The sequence below is a fragment of the Anastrepha ludens genome, chromosome 3 (assembly GCF_028408465.1).
Source record: "Anastrepha ludens isolate Willacy chromosome 3, idAnaLude1.1, whole genome shotgun sequence".
NCBI lineage: Eukaryota > Metazoa > Arthropoda > Insecta > Diptera > Tephritidae > Anastrepha > Anastrepha ludens.
This window is the reverse complement of record NC_071499.1, coordinates 62,487,485-62,507,596: the sequence shown is the minus strand read 5'-3', so window position 1 is coordinate 62,507,596 and position 20,112 is coordinate 62,487,485. Positions and strand designations below refer to the sequence as shown.

The 20,112-nt window shown below is 37.1% G+C and overlaps 3 protein-coding genes across 5 annotated transcripts in view; 1 reads left to right on the top strand and 2 right to left on the bottom strand.

The window, feature by feature from the left end:
• Positions 1-8,160, top strand: part of LOC128858086 (uncharacterized) — a 69,472-nt gene extending 61,312 nt beyond the window's left edge. For both annotated transcript variants that reach the window (XM_054094037.1, XM_054094038.1), the window contains exons 7-8: positions 6,339-6,455; positions 7,885-8,160. In XM_054094037.1, the coding sequence (XP_053950012.1) occupies positions 6,339-6,455; positions 7,885-8,002 (235 nt within the window). In that variant the 3' untranslated portion in view covers positions 8,003-8,160. The remainder of the gene's footprint in view (positions 1-6,338; positions 6,456-7,884) is intronic.
• Positions 1,350-4,014, bottom strand: LOC128858084 (uncharacterized). 2 transcript variants are annotated; one of them, XM_054094035.1, is made up of 2 exons: positions 3,677-4,014; positions 1,350-3,624 (listed from the first exon to the last, which is right to left on the bottom strand). In XM_054094035.1, exons 1-2 carry the CDS (start codon positions 3,777-3,779, stop codon positions 1,814-1,816), a joined length of 1,914 nt encoding a protein of 637 aa, XP_053950010.1. In that variant the 5' UTR covers positions 3,780-4,014; the 3' UTR covers positions 1,350-1,813. The 2 variants fall into 2 exon arrangements, with proteins under 2 accessions (XP_053950010.1, XP_053950011.1); XM_054094036.1 differs by having other exon boundaries at positions 1,351-3,603; positions 3,677-4,013.
• A 2,695-nt stretch (positions 8,161-10,855) lies between the features above and the next one.
• On the bottom strand, positions 10,856-12,973 carry LOC128856498 (uncharacterized). Its single transcript, XM_054091800.1, has one exon. The coding sequence runs from the start codon at positions 12,376-12,378 to the stop codon at positions 11,092-11,094; it is 1,287 nt and encodes a 428-aa protein (XP_053947775.1). The 5' UTR covers positions 12,379-12,973; the 3' UTR covers positions 10,856-11,091.
• Positions 12,974-20,112: the final 7,139 nt, after the last annotated feature.

Here is a 20,112-nt window from a genome sequence, read left to right as displayed (position 1 = left end):
ACGCTCATCGTTCCGCAACCACCGTATTCGCTTGATTTGGCTCCGTGTGACTTCTGGTTATTCCCAAAACTCAAGAGACCACTCCGGGGAACGCGTTTCGAGTCGATTGAGGAGATAAAAGCTGAATCGAAGAAGGTGCTGATGGCTATACCGAAAATGGACTATTTGGCATGTTTCGGGGATTGGAAAAATCGTTGGTATAAGTGTATTTCATAGAGAGGGGATTATTTTGAAGGGGATGAAATTGATTTACAAGAATAAATAAAGATTTTTCATTTTACAACCAAATTCACCTTACTTTTTGCCCACAGAGTATATGCATCAACAGTTTGGCCCCTTGGCATGAACTCTTTGGGGAATCGTAAGCACAAATGAGCATCGACTTGATTTTTGACTTCTCCAAACGCGATTCTTTTGGTGGTGGCTAGTCTGGGGCCTTCCATTCGGCACTTTGACGCTTAGTTTCAGGTTCATGTTGGAAACACCACATTTCATCACCAGATACAATTTTGTAAAGGGAGTTCTCGTCTCTTTAATTAGGTCTTTCGAATGTTGAATTCTGAACAATTTTTGGTCCTCAGTTAACTTGTGCGGAATAAAACGTGCACAGACCTTTTGTAAGCCCAAATGATCAGTTAAAATGCGATAAATCGATGTTTTGGAGATATTCACCTCCGATTCTAGGAATTTCAACGATGATTTCGGTTAATTTTCCATAAATTTACGAAGAATTTCGATGATTTTTCGAGTTTTCGGTGATTACTGAATTTGGGCCCGTATGTTCATTGTCATTTATGTCCTCACAACCATCTGCGAAACGTGTAAATCACTCATAAACTCTGGTACGAGATAGACAACCATCGCCATAAACTTTTCTCATCAATTCAAATATTTCCGTAAACGTTTTACCGATTTTAAAACAAAAATTGATATTAGCTCATTGTTCGGAACTCATTTTTGTACCGATGACCAAACATACTGACACTTTAGGCGCTATAACTTCGCTTCCTCTGAACCGAATGTCTAGAAGCTTTCAGTGGAAGTCAGCTAGGGATGTAACTTTTAACGCACTAGCTCATTAAAAAGTTGGCGCCATCAAAAACATTTTTATGGCGTCAGTCTTGTTTGTTTTGGACTTCACCTTGTATGTATACTATACTTAGGAAAAAGCGCATTTTTGGCATGAAAGTTCATTAGTAATTTTCAAAGCGTTGGCTGCATTTAATAAAATATTATATATTAGAAAAAAATATAGGTATAGGTGTTAAATTTTTTTGGTCATAGAACAAATTCAGGGGGTAAAAAATATGTTTGCCCATCGTAATGCCCATATGTTCTAGTAACTGAAACACAGCTATGATTTACATCTCCAAGATATTGCTATTTATATGCTTGAAATCGCAAACCAGGTTATATTTCATTTATAAATTACAATTTTTTTTTATATAAAAGCTCGTATCCTTAACTTCGCTAATTTCGAAAATTAAATCTATTATTTTTACAAATAGCAATGTTACACACCAGAAAATCGATGTATAAGAAGTTACAGAAATCAAAATTCTCTTTATTTACGTTTTAAAAATTCCCACTTCTGTAATTTCTTGTTCAGTCAAAATTTTGAATTATTGGCCAAACCGAACCATTTGGAAAAGGTTAAAGAATTCATTAAAGCTGCGAGTAATTATGTAAACTTCTTTGAAAAGCGAACGAATCGTCCCACTGTGGCAATGCAAAAGAACAAATCACCGGGACGGCGGGAATTATAAAAAGCAAATGATAGCAACACTTAACTGATCGAATATTGACATACACTTCAGCACCTTATGTCCGGATATGTGATGGCCATGATGAGTAGGAGAAACACAGATATTTGCACGCTACCCACTAGTATGGTCTTAAACAAATTAGTCTTCGGATCATAGTTATTATCCGGTGACAAGGGGGTATTGTGTTTTCGTATCCGACGTCGCTTGCGCCCACGCACCGGTGCCTCACACAGCCGCGGTTGCTCGCTGTCCTTTGCGTCACTCGGCTTCGGCAAGTTCTTGTCCGGACTTTGCACGACGGCTTGCTCATTAAAGAGAGCATCGTTTAGCGTACTTTGTATCTCCTCAATCTTCAACGGCTCTTTCACATACTTATACGGCACACGTGCACTTCTTGCGCTATCGCTAGCATCCTTCACGGGAATCTTCGTGGCACCCCCCTCCTCGCGGCACGATTCCTTTGACACGGACGCAGAATTTTCCATATTTCCCATCACACAGGGACTGTAGAGAAAACTATTGAAGAAACAGGGATCTTGCTCGAGCACATTGAATGGCACAAGTGTGTTCTTGGGTTTGAGGTAACGCATCAACAAGTCGGGATTCTCCTTTAAACGCTTGAACGAAGTACGCTTAAGCTCGGTCTTATCTTTGCTCGATGGCAGATAAAAGTGATGATTACTTTGTTCTTTTAGTTCAACGATGGTCTTGTGTTCCATGCGGAATTCCTGTACGATGTCCATACATCTGCGTACACCCTTAGGCGCAGACTCAATGCTTGCATATTGCACATTGTCCGGATAGGCGTAGTACCACTTGTTGGCAAGCGGTGTGACAAATTTGGTGAGTTCGAGTAGCTGGAGATCGGCATGCGAAACGGTACGCTTTAGTGTTGCCTCTAATTTTTCCCCCAACGCTTTCAAGATGATAATCTCTTTTTCCAGTGTGGGTACATTTTTGAAAATCACATCCACTTGTTGTTTCTTACAGCCAGAGTCAGGTGTGATAGGCTCATGTATTGTCAGAGTAGGTGGGTGGTAGTCAGCCTCTGGCTGTTCGTTTAGATTATGCAATGCTGATTTGATAACCGTTTCCTGACGTACTATCTCTTTCAGCTGCGTTTTTAGTATCTCTTTGAACAGTACAGAGTCATTTGGCTGCAGCTGTCGATGCCGTTCGTCAGTTTTCACCACATTTTTTATCACCGATATCTCATCAGGTGCCATATTCTTCTTCCTATAATCTAAAAGACAGCGAAAATTCGATGCTATATTGGCGCTCATATTCAATGACTCCGTGGTAGGTACCGGCATAAGTGGTGCTATCACAAAATCATCCAATGAATCCGGCGCCTCTATTTGATTATCTAATTCGAAATCATCCGACTCATAATCTTCGATACGTGGCACTAAAAGTTTTGGGTTCATATTGTCGGATCTAGCCGAGGCTTTCTTCGACGCAGATTCATCCGAAGATGTCTTAGAATTGCAAATACTGCGCGCCGTCATTATCTCCTTTACAGATGTCATACGTTTGCAGCCAATTGTACGCGCATCCTCCTCCAGCTCTTGCACGTGCGTTGGTTTGCACTTCATTTTGCGTACAGATTTCTTCTCTGTAACTCGCTTGTTAAGATTAGTGTTCGGTGTGAGCGGTCTTTTGACCGTTCGTTGGAGTGACGAACGTGCTAGTGATAGGCGTAGCGAACTCTTCGCCGGTATAAGCGTACGACTTTTTGAGCCGGTCAAAAAATTCCCTTCATTACTCGCGCTCTTCTTCACTCTGCTCAATCGATCCCAAACGGTTTCCTTGTTGTTGTTCAGCCCTGGTGACCGCTCTGAGAGCGAACGAAAGGTTACTGCAGTCATTTGTAATCAGATTGATTTTGTTGTGCAGACGTGTTAACTCACCTTTGTGGAGGCTTTTCAACTTTCGACGCAAGTCCTTATTCTCGTTTTCCTTTTCCATTTTCATCAATGGATTCGGTTTATATCTATTCACGACGTTCGGCATTGTCCATGCGTGTGGATGCTTTGCTGTTTATATATTTATATTTGAAATATTTTAATTAATAGTTATTTTTTTAATAATTTTTTTTTATATTTTAATTAGTTTATCCTGTTTTTGTGGCACGCGTTTTAAAAATTTTGAAATATTTTTCTTTTTATATTATCATTCAAAATTTTTAAATAATGAGCATTTTACGAATGTCTACTTTCTTAAACAAAAATATTTGAACATGAATTTTGGAACGTATTCTGTTGCGAAACATGCTGACAAAAACGATTAATAGCCGGGAGACAAGGCGAACCTATTCGAGGTGATATCAGTACAAGGCGAATTGAGTATCTACGGTGGCGCCATTAAAAAACAGTTACTTTGTTTTTCGCGATTTTGACAAGTCTGACGTCAGCTCAGTTCGCAATACAAAACAAACGAACAAAACAATCAAAAGTAGGAAAAATTACATGTTTGTGAAAATTCAGTGATTGGCTTGGTAATATTGTGATTCGTGAGATTTAAACTAATGAAACCATTTTGGGTGTTTGGCCGAGCTCCTCTTCCTATTGGTGGAGTGCGTCTTGATGTTGTTCCACAAATGGATGGACCTACATTTTCAACGGCAAATATTTTTTATGAGAAGCTTTTTCAGGGAAGAAATACATTCGGTGGTTTACCATTGGCTGCGAGGGGCGACCGCTATTAGAAAAAACTTACTTAATTTTGGTGTTTTTACCGAGATTCGAACCCACGTTCTCTCTGAATTCCGAATGGTAGTCACGCACCAAATATTCGGTTAAGACGGCCGCCAATGAAAACGAAGTGCCGTGCGGTAAATTATTAAATTAATATAAAGCCTGCAAATGCAGGTTTGTGCATTTTTATTCGGATGACGCCGTGGCAAGAAAGTATGAGTGTGTCTTGTATTTGGTTGCTTCCATTGCTTTCACCTACTCTTCTTCTTCACAAACAAGTAATTCCCCTTCCTTTTGCTTGTTTATTCATGCGCTCTTACGACATGGCGAATTCAGAAGGCGCAATCGTTATTCTATCATTCTTGATATCAGTAAATTTGTTGTTTCTTTTATTTTGCCGTGTACATACGAATACCAGCACAAAATGAAATTCGAAGAACCGTCCCAAATGATTTATAATTTCAATAAAATTTTAGCTACGGCCGTGAGTGATTAATAGTTTATAGAGAGCGTTTTTTTAAATGATAATACACAACAGAAATATTGGATTAATTTTTTTTATAATTTCGTATATAATTTCATGATTGCTGAATATGATATCCGGCATATGTCCGCCGTGGCTACGAGTTACACGGTCTATTAGATCAGTGCCTGAGAAAATTGTCACCACTAGAAAAGAATTGTACTGGAGCGCTTCATGCCGGGTGAAATATGAGAATGCTCTAAGTGGTAGTATCGAAGTTCAAACCGGTGTTAGGCAATGATGTGTATTATCTCCACTCTTCTTCAACCTAATCCTGGACCTAGCGGTGCGACAAGCGTGTGCGGTCAGCAGGGGCATTTCCTGGGGTTTATGCGGTCGGCTTGAAGACCTAGACTATGCTGACGACATCGTACACGTATCGCACAAATACTCAGATGCATCTGCTAAACTGCAAGCGGTATGCCATGCAGTAGCACAAACAGGTCTAAAAATCAACATAGCAAAGAACAAAGTAATGCGGATTAACACCACCGAAGCCCTTCAAATTGCCGACACGCCGCTTCAAGATGTACATAGATGAATTTTGCTACCTTGAGAGCATAATTTCAAAAAAGGCGGATCAACAACTGGCATACGGAACCGTATTGCATTTGGCATGCAAGACAACGTATGGAGATCAACCCACATCTCCAGGCACACAAAACTCAAAATATTTGATGCCAACGTGAAGTCAGTAGTTCTGTATGGATGTGAAACTTAACAACAAGCAGATCACAATCATTGCAATCCTTTCTATACATTCTACATTTCGCCGCCTTCTTCAGTACTTCGGTTTATGAACTTCGCAAACAGATTTATGCTTTTCAAGGAAAATTTTCACAATTCGGAAGCGTTGTTCTGGCGTTAAACGATGAATGCTAATAATAAATTGACAAACTTTACTGAACAGAAATATCAGAAATGTCGCAGTTTGGCTTTCTTTTTCCGCGGTAAAACTTTAGTTATCGATATCGATAGTTCTCATGCGGCTAAAAAAAATACCCTTTATATTGTTTTAAAATTCAGCAATTTAGCGAATTATCGGTACAAGCTTTTTTCTAAAAAAGTCCCAAAATTTATTTATCTTATTAAATATTATAACTATATTTGAGTAACTCTACTAACGCTTTAAGATTTACAATACAATTTATACGTATATTTTATGTAAATTCATACACCACACGATCGTATAAATGTTTATGTAATAATTCATAAATCTTTCAGGCTGCCTTTTTTCTTAAATTTGAATCCACTCGCAACAAACTTTTTCCTCTTACTATTTGATAATATAAAAACCTACTTTAACTATAATCTCAATTTTTTATATTTTTGTTTTGCCTTTTATATTTACAGTGACCAAAAATGTATTGCGGCTCCAGCGTTCCGCACCATTCCGGGTATGGATAATTGGTGTGAAACGAATTGTTTGCGTTATCCACCCAACTGTCCAGAATCTGCATGTCATTGTCCGTAAGTACAGAACTGTGGTAAAATTAATTTAATATTTTAATTTGATTTTTTTTTAATTTTTTATTATTTCTTTTTTAATTTTTTAAGGATATTTCAAAAGACTCGCCTAGATTTAGTTTTTAAATAAAACAAATAAATATTTAGATGCTTTCAGGTTTCAGTATTTAAATTAATTAATTTAATATATGGAAAATAACAATAAATTATTATTTTACAATAAAAAAAAAGGAGCACTAGCTGCCAGGGCTTACGGCTCAGGTTTCAGTAATTTTTGAAAAATTACACGATTTAAATGTCCACCATAAGCACGTAAAATTCGCCAAACAGTCAATGCATGAATGCCTAATTGTTGAGAACCTCGAGATATCGATGTTGAAAGTTGTTGAACAGAACGTCCAGTTTTTTGTCTGCGAGTCCTTTTTCTATTCTCGACAGAACTATTTTCTTGAAATTTTTTTACCTAACTTTTGAATTGTTGACGTATTCGGTCGATCATTTCCACCAAAAAAAATCACGAATTCGCGTTTTTTGGTTCTTAAAGATCGACCATTTTCATAATAGGTTTCAGTAATTTTGTCGTATTGTTCTTTCCTGTAAAATAATATATCTGACTACTTGATAAATGCTAAAGATTACGTAGAAAAAGTTACCGTGTAGGAGTTTTGCACAACTGACATCTAGACGTCACTTTTGAAATACCCTTTATATTCTTTTATATTTGATTATCTTTCTATTTAATTTAGTTTTATTCTTTTTTTAAATAAATCGAATTAAATGAAATTTTTCCTTACTCTATTTTTTTCATTAAATTTCTCTTTATTTTTTCTCTATATTTTTATATTTATTTGAAATGAATTCTATTTCGTAGTTTTCCATTTTATGATATTTTATTTTCTTCCATTTTATTTTATGTTATTTTGATTAAAATTTTTAACTTAATTTGTTATAGATATTTTTTATTTAACTTTTATATTTTATTTTATTTACTTTTATACTTTTTAGTTTAGTTTAGTGAGTTCAATTTTTTCATTAAATTTGATTTAATTTTAATTTAACTGATTTTTATTTTATTTTATTTTATTTGAAAATAAATAATAAAATATAAAATATAAAATATCTTTGTTTAATTTTTTAACTTAAGTTCTTATAGATATTTTTATTTAACCTTCGTTTTATTTTTTTATTTTTATTCTTATTTTAGCTTGATTTATTTTCATAAACTTTTGGTTTACCTTATTTTATTTTAGTTTATTTTATCTTATTTAATTAAATTTTTTTTACTTTTTTTCATTTTATGCTAGTTTAAGTTTTTTTATCTTACTTTTAAGATTTTCCTAGTTTAATTTAATTTATTTAATTTTATTTTCTTTTTCACAATTTGATTTTAATAAACAATTTTTTAATTTAATTTTAATTCATTGCCTTGCAGTAAGGATTGTGTGGCAATTGGTGAATTGGAGGGACGTGAAGGTGCGGACACGTATTGTATGGATGAATGCCTGAATTACGGTTCGATATGTCCAGTGGATAGGTGCCGTTGTTTCTAAATCGACAAGTGTACGAAGATTTGGCTGTAAGGGTACCACCAGTACCCACAGCTCAGACTGCATGAACCCGGAGGCCACAAGCAGTAATGCTTACGAAAGACGGATCAAAGCTGTGCTACGAATTCTGTGCCTTTTTAATTTGATTTTATCACTTTTTTGTACGAAATAATAAAATATATATATGGAAAACTTTTTTGTATTTATTTACTTTTGAAAAAATTTGGATGCAGCTTATTTCCTTAGTTGCTTTAAGTCCAAGTTTTATACAGGTCCGGTTTTTTATTTGTTTGTCTAAATTACGAAAAAAAAAATTTTATAATAATTTTTTTCTTGTGATATGCCAAAAATGTTGGTTACCACCATTTATATATTTGATTAAGAGAAGAACAGCACGAAATATTAATCCGGAACACCTTGAGATTGAACGCCGTTAACCATGAAATTAAAAAAACCCAAGCACTTTTTTAAGGGGGCAGATACCTGTAAACGGCCATATTTTCCCTGATTTTCATTAAAATTATTTAAAATGAAGAAGTCAGTATATTTTTTTCAAAATTGGCATACAGTTTATTTATGCATTAAAATAATATAATTTTTTTTATTTTAATCATTTAAAATGGCTCTATTCCACGGCGTCCGTGACCGGAATACAAAATTTGTTTGTTTATGAATGTCATAATTCATTTATATATGAATTAAAAACAAATGGAAAAAAATGCTTAAAAAACAAAAATTTGGGGCGAATTTTCCTCCTATTTTTGCTTCCAAAAAATAATTTTATCGAAAAATTCACATAGAAAGTAATATCACAAAAAAGATGTGTGCAAAATTTCAGGGGGGTCGGTCAATAACTTTTCGAGCTATCGTGTACGTCAATTCGAAAAATATATTGTAGTTTTGAGAAAAACCCGTCTAAAGTTTAGAGTAGTCACGGTTGACGATTTATAATATAAGAAATACTTTAATTTACCTTCTAAAATTTTTTGACATATTTTTAAAGGATTATATTACTATTTTATGAAAAAAAAAATTAGTTTTTTGAAATTTGACAGGTATCTGTCCCCTTAAATTATATCAAAAATCGGTGACTGGAGATAGGTGCCAATGAACTAGCAGGGCGTAGGTCGGTTCTAATTCTGTCCTTGCCGTGTGGTGTGACCAATGTGTTTTTCTTTTATGAAAGGCTGGCACTCCGATACCCATTATTTTGAAGTCTACCAGCAATTCAAACATATATTTACCAGGATGAATCGAGGCAGAGATAGTGTAACTACCCACCGAGGCGACAGTATGTAGAAAAAGCTTTTTGAATGATGTCACGTTCTCGCGGTAGCCGGTTAGAAAAGTACCCGTGTTAGAAATGAAAACACGATTAAAAATTTTTTTTTTGTTTTACAACATAGTCCCCTTTTAGAAAGGTACATTTCTTCCACGCTAGGGCCATTTGTTTAACCCCTTCAAAAAATAGGATTTGTCGAACTCTCCAAAATGCGCCTGTGTCTCGGCGATGACTTCCTCGTTTGACCTAAATTTCTTTCCCGCGAGCCACATCTTCATGTTAGGGAACATGAAAAACTCGCAGGGGGCCAGATCGGGTGAATACGGGGGGTGCGGCAGCAATACATAACGCAATTCATGCAGTTTGGCGGCAACAACTCCGGATGAATGTGCTGGTGCGTTATCGTGGCACCTTCTTTTTCGCCAAATGCGCCCGTGTCTTCTTCAACTTTTTGTGAAAGCGGGCCAATAACTCACTATAGTATTGCCGAGTCATCGTTCTTCCTTTTTCTAAAAAATCCATCAGGATGACGCCGTTCCCATCGCAAAATAATCATTGCCATGTCCTTCCGGCGGATGAGACTGTGTTCGCCTTCTTTGGAGCAGATTCACCTGTAGAAATCCATTGTTTTGATTGTTGCTTAATTTCTGGTGTGTGATGATGAATTTTGGTTTCCTGAAGGGGGACAACTCGACTCAAATACTCCTTCGGATCTCGCTTAAATTGCTCCAAACACTGATTCGAAGTTAACAGCCGCACCCGCTTTTTGATGCTTGTGAGCAATCGCGGCACCCATCAGGACGACAATTTATCATCGCCAATTTATCGTGTAAAATTTTAATTGCGGTTCCGGTGTACACACCCATGGCCTCTGTTACTTCGCGCACGTTCGTTCGTCGATCAGCGTGAATCATGTCGTGGACTTTTTGATTGATTTCCTCGGTGACCACGTCTGCAGGGCATCCTGGTCGCTCCTTATCAAAAACGGATGTTAGCTCATGAATTTCGAAATTTGTTAAACCAATATCTAACTATGGGTATAGATGGCGAAGCGTCCCCATAGATAGCATCCAACTTTGCTTTAATCTCCTTGTATTTCTATCTTACCGAAAATCAAGAAACACGTCTTACTCAAATAGCTGCCAAATGCAAATTAACCTATCAATCAGTCTGAAATCTGTCATGCCACGATGCCAACTTCCCTCAGGAACGCCTTCTGTCATCAAACACGGGTACTTATTGAACCGCCCTCTTATATCGGGCCAAGGACTGTCACTACAAGGGCATTTTCCAAATATTTATAGGAAATATTTACCTAATTCTTCGAATAAATTTTTTCAAGGAAATAAAAAAATCAATTTATTTAGTCCACATTTTATAAATGTTTATTCCAAACTAAAATTTTAGCTAACTGTGCTGTGCTACAATGGATGCTAATTGGACTAAGTCTATTTGCAAGAATTAACTGCGGGTTTTTGCGCAGACTTCTTTAATATATAAATGCAAATAGCAGCAAATTCAAATAAACAAACATAGTAACTTAGCAAAACTTACTCTAAATAACTCTTCCAAACTTAAAAATGCCAGAATTATTCTTTAAAAAAATTTAAATTTTCCGTTCCTTTCACTTAGTTGAATAAACTGAATTTTGGCGTTTTCCCTAAAAATTTTGCACTGCTCATTTAAATATGCACTTTAGCATTTGTTAATCAGAATATAGACATAATTGTGAAGCGCACATCTACTCGTGGTTTTCATCAAATGAACTCGCATGAAGTATTTCATTTCCACTGCAACTCTTCTACTACTTTTACTGCTCAACACTCTGATGTTCGAAAATGCTGCGCAACTTCTCAATACCAAACTCCAAAACCTCTTTCCGCGCCACGTCACGCACTATGGGCTCGAACATTTTCACATATTGCTGAACCTTGCGTAGCGGGTCTATTGGACTGCCACCCTTGGCGGCGCTTGGCTTTTCCGCGGCAGTGGTATTGAGAGTTTTGAGAGCCGGCAAAGATTGCATCTCCACCGGATGAAGTGACTCGACGCTCAACAGCACCTCGCCGGGTAGTAGATCATTTTCCGAATTCGATGGCGAAGTTTTGTTTTTCAGCTGGCGCAATGTCAAATCCGTGGTATTGGAAATTTCACGCAACGTGTATTCTTCAGAGCTATCTTCTTGGTTATCTACTAATGGGTGCACATTGCGTTGGCGTACAATAAGTGCGAGTTTGCGCCAATGTTGTTTCGCGCGTATTTGTGGATCTTCTTCAGTTTTCACCAACGTATTCGATGAGTTTGATTGCGACTTTCTGCGACCCATATCCTCAAAGTCCTTCTGGGGCGGAACAAACATCATGACCGGCAAATCAACAGCCTCAGCATCATGCGCAAATTTGTATTGCGAGTCCTGTTCGTACACTTTTGTAACTTCTGAGTCATTCAATGAGCTTATCGACGTCCCATTTGATGATTTTTGCTGATCATTTTTCTTGACTTTCTTCAGAAGATTGCGACTGGAACACGAGTTGCCAAACGAAAGTCGATTTTTTCGTTTCTCTTTTAATTCTTTGAGTTCCCTTTCTGTGGCGAGTTCCGGCTTACCAACCGGTTTGCGTGGGCTGGTCGTAAGCTTTTGTATATTCATGCGTGATCGATTGTTGCCGTAATTGATACGCTTATCGGAACGCTGTTTACGTTCCAATTCCATGCGCGAAAACATACCCCCAACGGCAGCTCCCGATGATGCAGCTTCCATACGCGATGCACAACGTTCGACTAGCGCATTCATTTTCGAATATTGTTTGCCAAGCTCTTTGGACTTGACCAGTGTCTGCGCGCGTTTCTCTTCGTTCGTTTTGGAACGCTCGGTGGCTATGCGTCGACGTTTCCACTGCGATGATGACTCTTTGATTTCTTCTATCTCGCGAAATAGACGCTTCAGGCGCACCTGACGCATTTTCATTTCGATAGTGCGATCGTTGAACTCCTTGATGCGTTCATATTCCTCCTTCAAACGCTGCAGCTGGCCATTCTTTTTGCTGGCACTAACCATGCGTCGAAAAAACGGTGTCGATTTGATTTGATAGGACATCTTGTACTTGCCTTCGATTGCTATCTCTTCTCGACTCGACTTAGTTGAGCTTTTCTTGCTTTTTTAGCTGCTCGAAAATATCTATGCAAACAGTTTTAAACTGATTGTTGTGCTAATTTACACCTTCTTCAGAATAATTAATTTAGATTTGCAAAAATTTTAAACAAACAATGAATTTGGTTGATACTCATGAATTTAAGGCCGCTTCGGCTAGATCGTCGCTTCGTAGGAAGTTTCGGTTTTACGAAAATTTGCACACTTTTGACACTTTTTCGTATGTTTTTCTGATTTAAAATTATAGAGATTCTTTCCAAAATGATAAGAAAATCTATTGAAAATAAATTAGTTGTCGTATTGTCAAGGCAACAATGAATTATTCGGGGTAGAGTTGAGCAGCAACAACAAGTATGGGTCTCAAAGATTACTCCCATGAAAGTTGGCAACATTGAATCTCAAAGCACCAATGCAGAGTAATAGTACTTGTACTAGATGGATGTACACTGATTAAATATTTTTTGGAAGTATTTTTCGTAATTTACATATTTAAAAAAAAATTCGGTATAGCTTAAATTTTGCTAAAGGTCGAAAACGGTCAGGTCTAGCAAACTCAAAAGACACTAAAACTGGATATTTACTCCTCAAACCTCCATATCTGAACAAAGGAATTTGAAAATGAGAGTTGAATACAGGGTGCTCAAAATACGCATCTGTGCTTAAATTATTGCATTTCGATCACCGAAAACTCTTTGCCGCTCGAAATCCTACTAAAACTAGATATTTATTCCTCAACCCTTAATATTTAAAAGCTTTATATGACAGTTGAATACAGGGTGCTCCAAATAGACATTTCTGTAAAATTTATTGGATTTAGATCATTGAAGCCCCCATGAGCAGTCAGTAGTCAGCATCGTATCTCGGCGAAAAAAATTAATCCCTTTAGTATTGCAGAAAAACATTTCAAACTTTTCTCCAAAGTGTGTGATGTGTTGCCAATAAACGAAGCGTTGATCGACTCATCGTATTTGTTGTTGCAGTAACAGTATAAAATACTCCAAAGAGACAAGAATACTGCCGATGCGGCCGCAGTTGGTATGCAACTTATTTCAAGAATATCGACTCTCCATGAATCGCAACAACTCACCATTTCACGCCTCAGCACGAGAACAAGTTTGCATAGTAAATTTACATTCCACGTTCACAAGGTCCAATTGACTTAAAAAGTTAAAAAAAAGAAAATAATTATCCCCTTCATTATCACTGCTCAGTTTGAACTTAAGAGTAGTTCGAATCGAACAGATGATTTTATGATATGGTGAATCCGGAAACCCCGCAGCTGATTGATGGGTAACCGATCCATCTCCTGAGAGTAATAGTGTTTTGAACTTTTTAGAGAAGTGCCTTCATGTGCCGTTGTTTTTTCGAAAATACTACTGGAAACATCATTGTGGTGAACTGTATATGATGAAATTTACAGAATAGAAACGATCAAAGGGAATGAATTAGATTTGATCAGGTTCGATAGAATTAATCAGCATAGATCCCAAATTATTAATGATATTTTTACACAAAAGCTTGGCCACCCAATTCCTGTGTAAAATCGGTCGCTGCCCGCAAAAATATTCATAATTTTTTTTGTCGGTCATACAGTTTTAGAGATATAGCCAAATAACGTTTTTGGATTAAGCAAAAAAGGGTTGGTTATAAAAATTTCTAATATCTGTAGCATCCATTAACCAATTAAAACAAATGAAACAAACAAATTAAAGGTAGTGAAATTTGCTATCGAAGAAAGCCGTTTATTTCACCTTTGAAGAGAAGAAAGCTATTGAACTCGCTTACAAATATATATGTAAATAAGCCTCTATAGTTTTGGAAACAAGTGATTTTTTATTCAGATAAAAGTAAATTTTGTATTTTTGGCTCTGAGTTCATCAAATTGTTTGGCGCAAATCAGGCACAGCTCTTGAGAAACAAAACCTTGTTGGTGCAGGCAAACACGGCGGTGGTAAGGTTATGCTGTTGGGATAGATGAGGGCAAATGATGTGGGTCAGTTAGAATTTATAGAATCGACAGTGGAATACAGGGATAAATAGAAATGATTAAAAAAATTAATTTGAAACAGAGTGCCGAAAATCTTGACTTGTCAAGAACGTTTTGGTTCCAATAAGATAACGACTCAAAACATACAGCCGAGATCGTTAAACATTGGCTCTTGTACAATGCTTCAAAACACGCCCACAGTTCCCGATCGCAATCCTATTGAGCATCTGTGGGATCAAGTAGATTATCGAATTTGACAGCTCGTAATAACAAGAAGACTTTGCGAAATGTTATACGGGCAGAATGAACGAAGATTACAACAGAGTTAGTAAACCCAGTGCCAAATAGATTGTGAGAAGCCCTAAAATATCGTGGCTATCCAACAAAATATTAATTTTTGTTCTTGTATTTATACTATATATTATAATGTTTATACAGCTTTTTCCATATGTTTTAAAACTTTACGCAGACTTTCTGGGTGCTATATAGTACTTACATGTTGCTGCAACTACTTACCGATATGTAAACAGTGAAGTGAGGAATCCTATTATTTTCTTCTGCTTTTGTAACCTATAGACGCATAAATGTTTCTTTCAGAGTCTGTTTGTTTCCGGCTATAATTAAGACGTCAGCCGAATAGGCACAAATTTGGGTAGATTTGCAAAAAATTGTGACTCCTTGACCTATTCAGTTATAATAGCGTATAATACGAGTACTAAGTTGAACAGTAGGGATGAGAGCGCATCTCTCTGTTTTACACCTGAGATCACCTCGAAAATATTGGAGGCATAATCTTGAACTCTTACTTTTGCCCAAGTATTTGTTAAAGTTATGCTTATCAGACGTACTGGTTTAAAAGGTATGCCCAACTCCTTTGGATGATGTTCAGCAACAGGTCATAGAAAAGGTAACAGGGTCGCAAGCTTATCTGGTTTCAGGTTTTTCAAGAACCTCTAACATTATTAGGTGCGCAACTAAGTTCCCCCTCTTTGTCAATAAATGCCGCCAGCAGTGTGTACTAGTCGATTCTAACATAACCTAAACGTCATAAACCACGCTTAGACATATAGTAAACAAACTGCTTCGACACATTAGTCATTTTGTTTTATCATCATATATTTTTGGTTTTGTGAAAATGTCTGATTTTGAGCCGAATAATTGTCATTTGCGGGAAGTGTTGATTGCCCTCACTCATTCGAAAAAAACGGCGGCTGAAGCGCATCGAGAGCTACAAAAAGTTTATGGAGTTGCTGCTTTAAGTGAAAAAACGTGCCGAGATTTGTTCCGTCGCTTCAAAGCCGGTGATTTTCATGTTGACGACCGTCCGCGTGAAAGAAGGTCAAAAACCGTCGAAGACGCTGAATTGGAGGCATTGCTCAATGAGGATCCGTGTCAACCGCAAGAAGAGCTTGCTTCAGTATTAGCAGTTCCACGCCAATCCATTTCCAAGCGATTGCATGCTTTGGAAATGATTCAGAAACAGGGGACTTGGGTTTCTTTGTCAGTTAAAACCAAGGGTGTTGAACGTAGTTTTTTCGCCCGTGAAAAACTGCTCCAACGGCAAAAAGGGGAGGGGTTTTCTTCATCGCATCGTGACGGGTGATGAAAAATAGATTCATTACAGCAATCCAAAGAAAATAAAGTCATGGGGACTGCCCGGTCATGCTTCTACGTATCCTACGTCGCCTCGGCCGAATATTCACGCGGTGAAGGTTAGGCTATGTATTTGGTGGGACCAAGTTGGTGTTATTTATTATGAACTATTAAAACCAAGCGAAATCATCACTGGGGATCGGTATCGTCTTCAATTGATGCGATTGTGCCGAGCACTGTGCGAGAAGCGGCCGCAATACGCGGAGAGGCATAAAAAAGTGATTCTACAGCATGACAACGCTCGGCCTCACGTTGCCAAACCCGTTAAAACCTACTTGGAAACACTGAAATGGGGAAACGTTATAATATAATGGCTCAAAACGTTATAAGGCCTACTAAAACGAAATATAAAAGTCACATTGCTGCTCGTGGAGAAACTATCGATGAGTCACTGCGAAATATCAACTTGAAAAATACAATTTCCTTTTTAGCTGGTGCATGGGATGCCTATACTGCAACTTCAATACAGTCATCGTTTCAAAAACTATTTGAAAAATCGTCTGACTGGGATTGTGACGATATCATTCCTCTTTCGGTGTTACTATTACAGATAGCTGAGAATGCATTCAATATTGAATTCATTGAAACTTTACTTTGGGAAGAAGAACCATTAGCGACAGTCTCCCAATCTGACATCGAGCAATGGATTGTGGAACCTCAGCTTTAAATGAAGGATACTGTATTGAAGACGGCGAAATAACAGCGTAATGTTTAATACGAATAAAATTACATCGGAGGAGGCAATATCAGCTCTGCCTGAAATGGGGAGAGCAAAACAATACTTGCTTAAAGGTCAGTGTGGTACAAAACAAACCTAAATCGAACATTTCTTTAATTCCAAATGAAACTTATCGCTTTAAGGAGTGTTTAATAAATATAATAAAAACTAATAAACTTGAATTGCTATCAGTAAACATCTATGTTACTTTGTATGGAAAAAAAGACAGCAGTACTTGCGACAACCTCGAAACTTGCACCGCTGCCGATTTTCATTACGTACATGAATCGAGTTTCTATGGTATATAAATATATAAATACATACACTGAAGAGCAAAACTGTAACAAAATGTAATACTTTCTATTTCAACACATTTTTTTTTAGACATGTTTTAACAAATCAAATATTTTTTTTGCATAACTTTATTGGCATGTATATACTCTCTCTCTCAAACCGGTTTGGTGTCAATGCAACAACAACAACACTAGTAGCAAGCAATAATGCAAATAAAGACAAATGTTACAGTTTTGCACTCAACCCATTTTTTATTTTTTACAATAAATAAAATAAATATTAATAAGATGTCTAATATCCTTTGGATTTTTTCAGCTCGTGGATACGATTGGGCATACTTCGTGTATACCTCAAGACAAAGTCAGTCGGAATAGCATCCCATACATCGCATGTTCGCTCCCACAGCTCATTAACTCCACTGGGCGGACTTGAATATTCGGCAAGCTTCGATTTTACATGACTCCATAAATTTTCGATTGGGTTCATGTCCGGTGATTGTGGAGGCCACTTCAAGTAACGAAATTTTTGGCGTTGCATCCAATTTCGTACAATATGTGCGGAGTGCTTAGGGTCATTGTCTTGCTGAAAAATTACTTTTTCAGCAGCAAGACCCATACTTTCCACTACACCCGGCAGATTTTGTTGCAATATGGCCAGGTATTCCTCTTTCCGCATTATACCGTCTATTCGTACTAAAGGACCCACACCATTTTTGGAAATGCAGCCCCACACCATAATGGAGCCACCACCATGTTTTACTGTCTGCTTGATGTGATGTGGCTGGACTGCATTTGGGTCTTTAACCCAATACCAGGCCCGACCATCTGACTGAAATCGATTGATTTTGGTTTCATCAGACCAAATAACCTGCAATCGTTTTGAAATTTTATGAAAAAAGGTCTTTTATAATCCATTTATAAAGACGTACCTGATCCCAATCTTCAACTGTCCAGCTTTGGTGAGCCGCAACAAAATCCCGCCTCAACCGCACATGTCTTTTTGTCAGCATTGGCTTGGTTTTCTTCTCCGCTGCCTTTAGCCCCAGTTTTGACAGGCTGCGCCTGGCTGTCCACTGACTGGCATCAATATCCAGCATCTTTAGTGCTTCTTTGGGAGTGACCGCCTTGCTGCTTGTTACCAAATTTGCCAGATGGCGGGCATCGCGGTCGCTTATCTTCCTTGGCCGGCCTCCTTTGTTACTGGGAACAGCGTCTGGTACATTTTTCCGCAGCCTTTGCACAGCCATGTGGCTCACTTCGAATTTTTTAGCTATTTTTCTTATAGACTCGCCCTTCTTCAGCAAATCAATTATTTGGCGTTGTACTTCCCGATTTAACATTTTGTCTTATTCACGGTCACGTTTATAATAATTAAAAATCCACCAAATATATAATTACGAGAAAAATAACGGAAAATTTGAAAATTAAGAGTGAGTGCAAAACTGTAACATTTGTCTTTATTTGCATTATTGCTTGCTACTAGTGTTGTTGTTGTTGCATTGACACCAAACCGGTTTGAGAGAGAGAGTACATACATGCCAATAAAGTTATGCAAAAAACATATTTGATTTGTTAAAACATGTCTAAAAAAAATGTGTTGAAATAGAAAGTATTACATTTTGTTACAGTTTTGCTCTTCAGTGTATATTGTCCGTGGTTCCTAGAAGAAACAAAGGCTCTGACGACCGAGCATAACCTTTGACAGCTTGCTCTCCTTCTCAGCGCAGCTGAAGATGCTCCGCACGACACTAAACGCCTCTTCACATGCCCCCTTGAACCTATTCGTCTAACACCCGTCTCCCTCTGGACCCAACCCGTCGAAACAGCTAGTTTCCTGGGCCTACCGTTAGATGAGCTAGATGAAGACGACCGGTGATATACTGTCCACTGTCGGGGCTTCTATTACTGTTAAACCAACAACAACTTCGAAACTTGCACAGAGGCCGATTTTCATTACGTGCATGTATCGAGTTTCTATCGTATATAAATATATAAATACATATATTTCTCGTGGTTCCTAGAAGAAACAAAGGGTCTGACGACCTAGCATAGGCGGTATAACCCTACGAACTGCGAGGAAGAAATGTTCTCGCCCCACATGCCAACCTGAAGGCAAAGCCGGCAACTCAAAAAATTAACGAAATATCGTAAATATGTACTTTCTCGAATAATACGTTCACATATAAGTAGATGATCTACTTTTTCGCGCTTAATTCAAAATCCGAAATTAAAAAGCGCGATTTCCCATACAATATTTCTCTCCCAAAATCTGAGATTATAAAATAATCCTAGATAATAACGATACTTTTCGACATACAACCCTGTGTTTTCTGTGCTATCGATAATTATTATTACGAATGTAAGGAGAAACATCAAAATAGAAACTAAATGAAATGGATGCCTGCAAAGAAAACAGGAATACAAACATAATTCTAATAAAATTTTTGTTAAATATTATAAATTGGAGATTCATTTTACAGAAAAAAGCGTGTGCCCATAAACGTTTTGTCCGCTTATTATCTACTTATTATAACATCTAATATAGAATTTCCCATGCGTATTGCTGCCATAATTTTTTGCAACCTCAGTAAACGTCGCATACGGATTTCCTCCAACTGTTTATTATTAGCAGCCAATTGCGCAATTAAATTAGCTATTCCTTCTCATTGTATTTTCTTCATATCGTTAATAATAATTAAAGAAACCAAAAACACCGAAATATTCCACCAAAAAAAATTTGCAGGTAATCTGCCATATGTGAACGGGTAGATTAATTTGGTGGATTTATAGGTGATTAATGCATATGTGAACGTATTATAAATGAACTTCATCATACGGCATACCTACCACAGCACGTAGATACTAATGCAGGAAAAAAACATTTTTTTTTATTCGGTAACATAAAATATATTGATTGGTATATTTTTACTCACGTGTAGATACATATATATATGTATGTATGTATTTCATGTAACATTGCATGTGTGTAAGTCTCTTTCGTTAAACTTTGTGTTTTTTTCTAAAAGAGT

Excerpts from the sequence above, each read along its gene's own strand:
- LOC128858084 (XM_054094035.1), bottom strand. The coding sequence starts at position 3,779 with ATGCCGAACGTCGTGAATAGATATAAACCGAATCCATTGATGAAAATG. Across the intron at positions 3,625-3,676 it reads GTTGAAAAGCCTCCACAAAG|TAACCTTTCGTTCGCTCTCA; the intron begins GTGAGTTAACAC and ends AAATGACTGCAG.
- LOC128856498 (XM_054091800.1), bottom strand. The coding sequence starts at position 12,378 with ATGTCCTATCAAATCAAATCGACACCGTTTTTTCGACGCATGGTTAGT.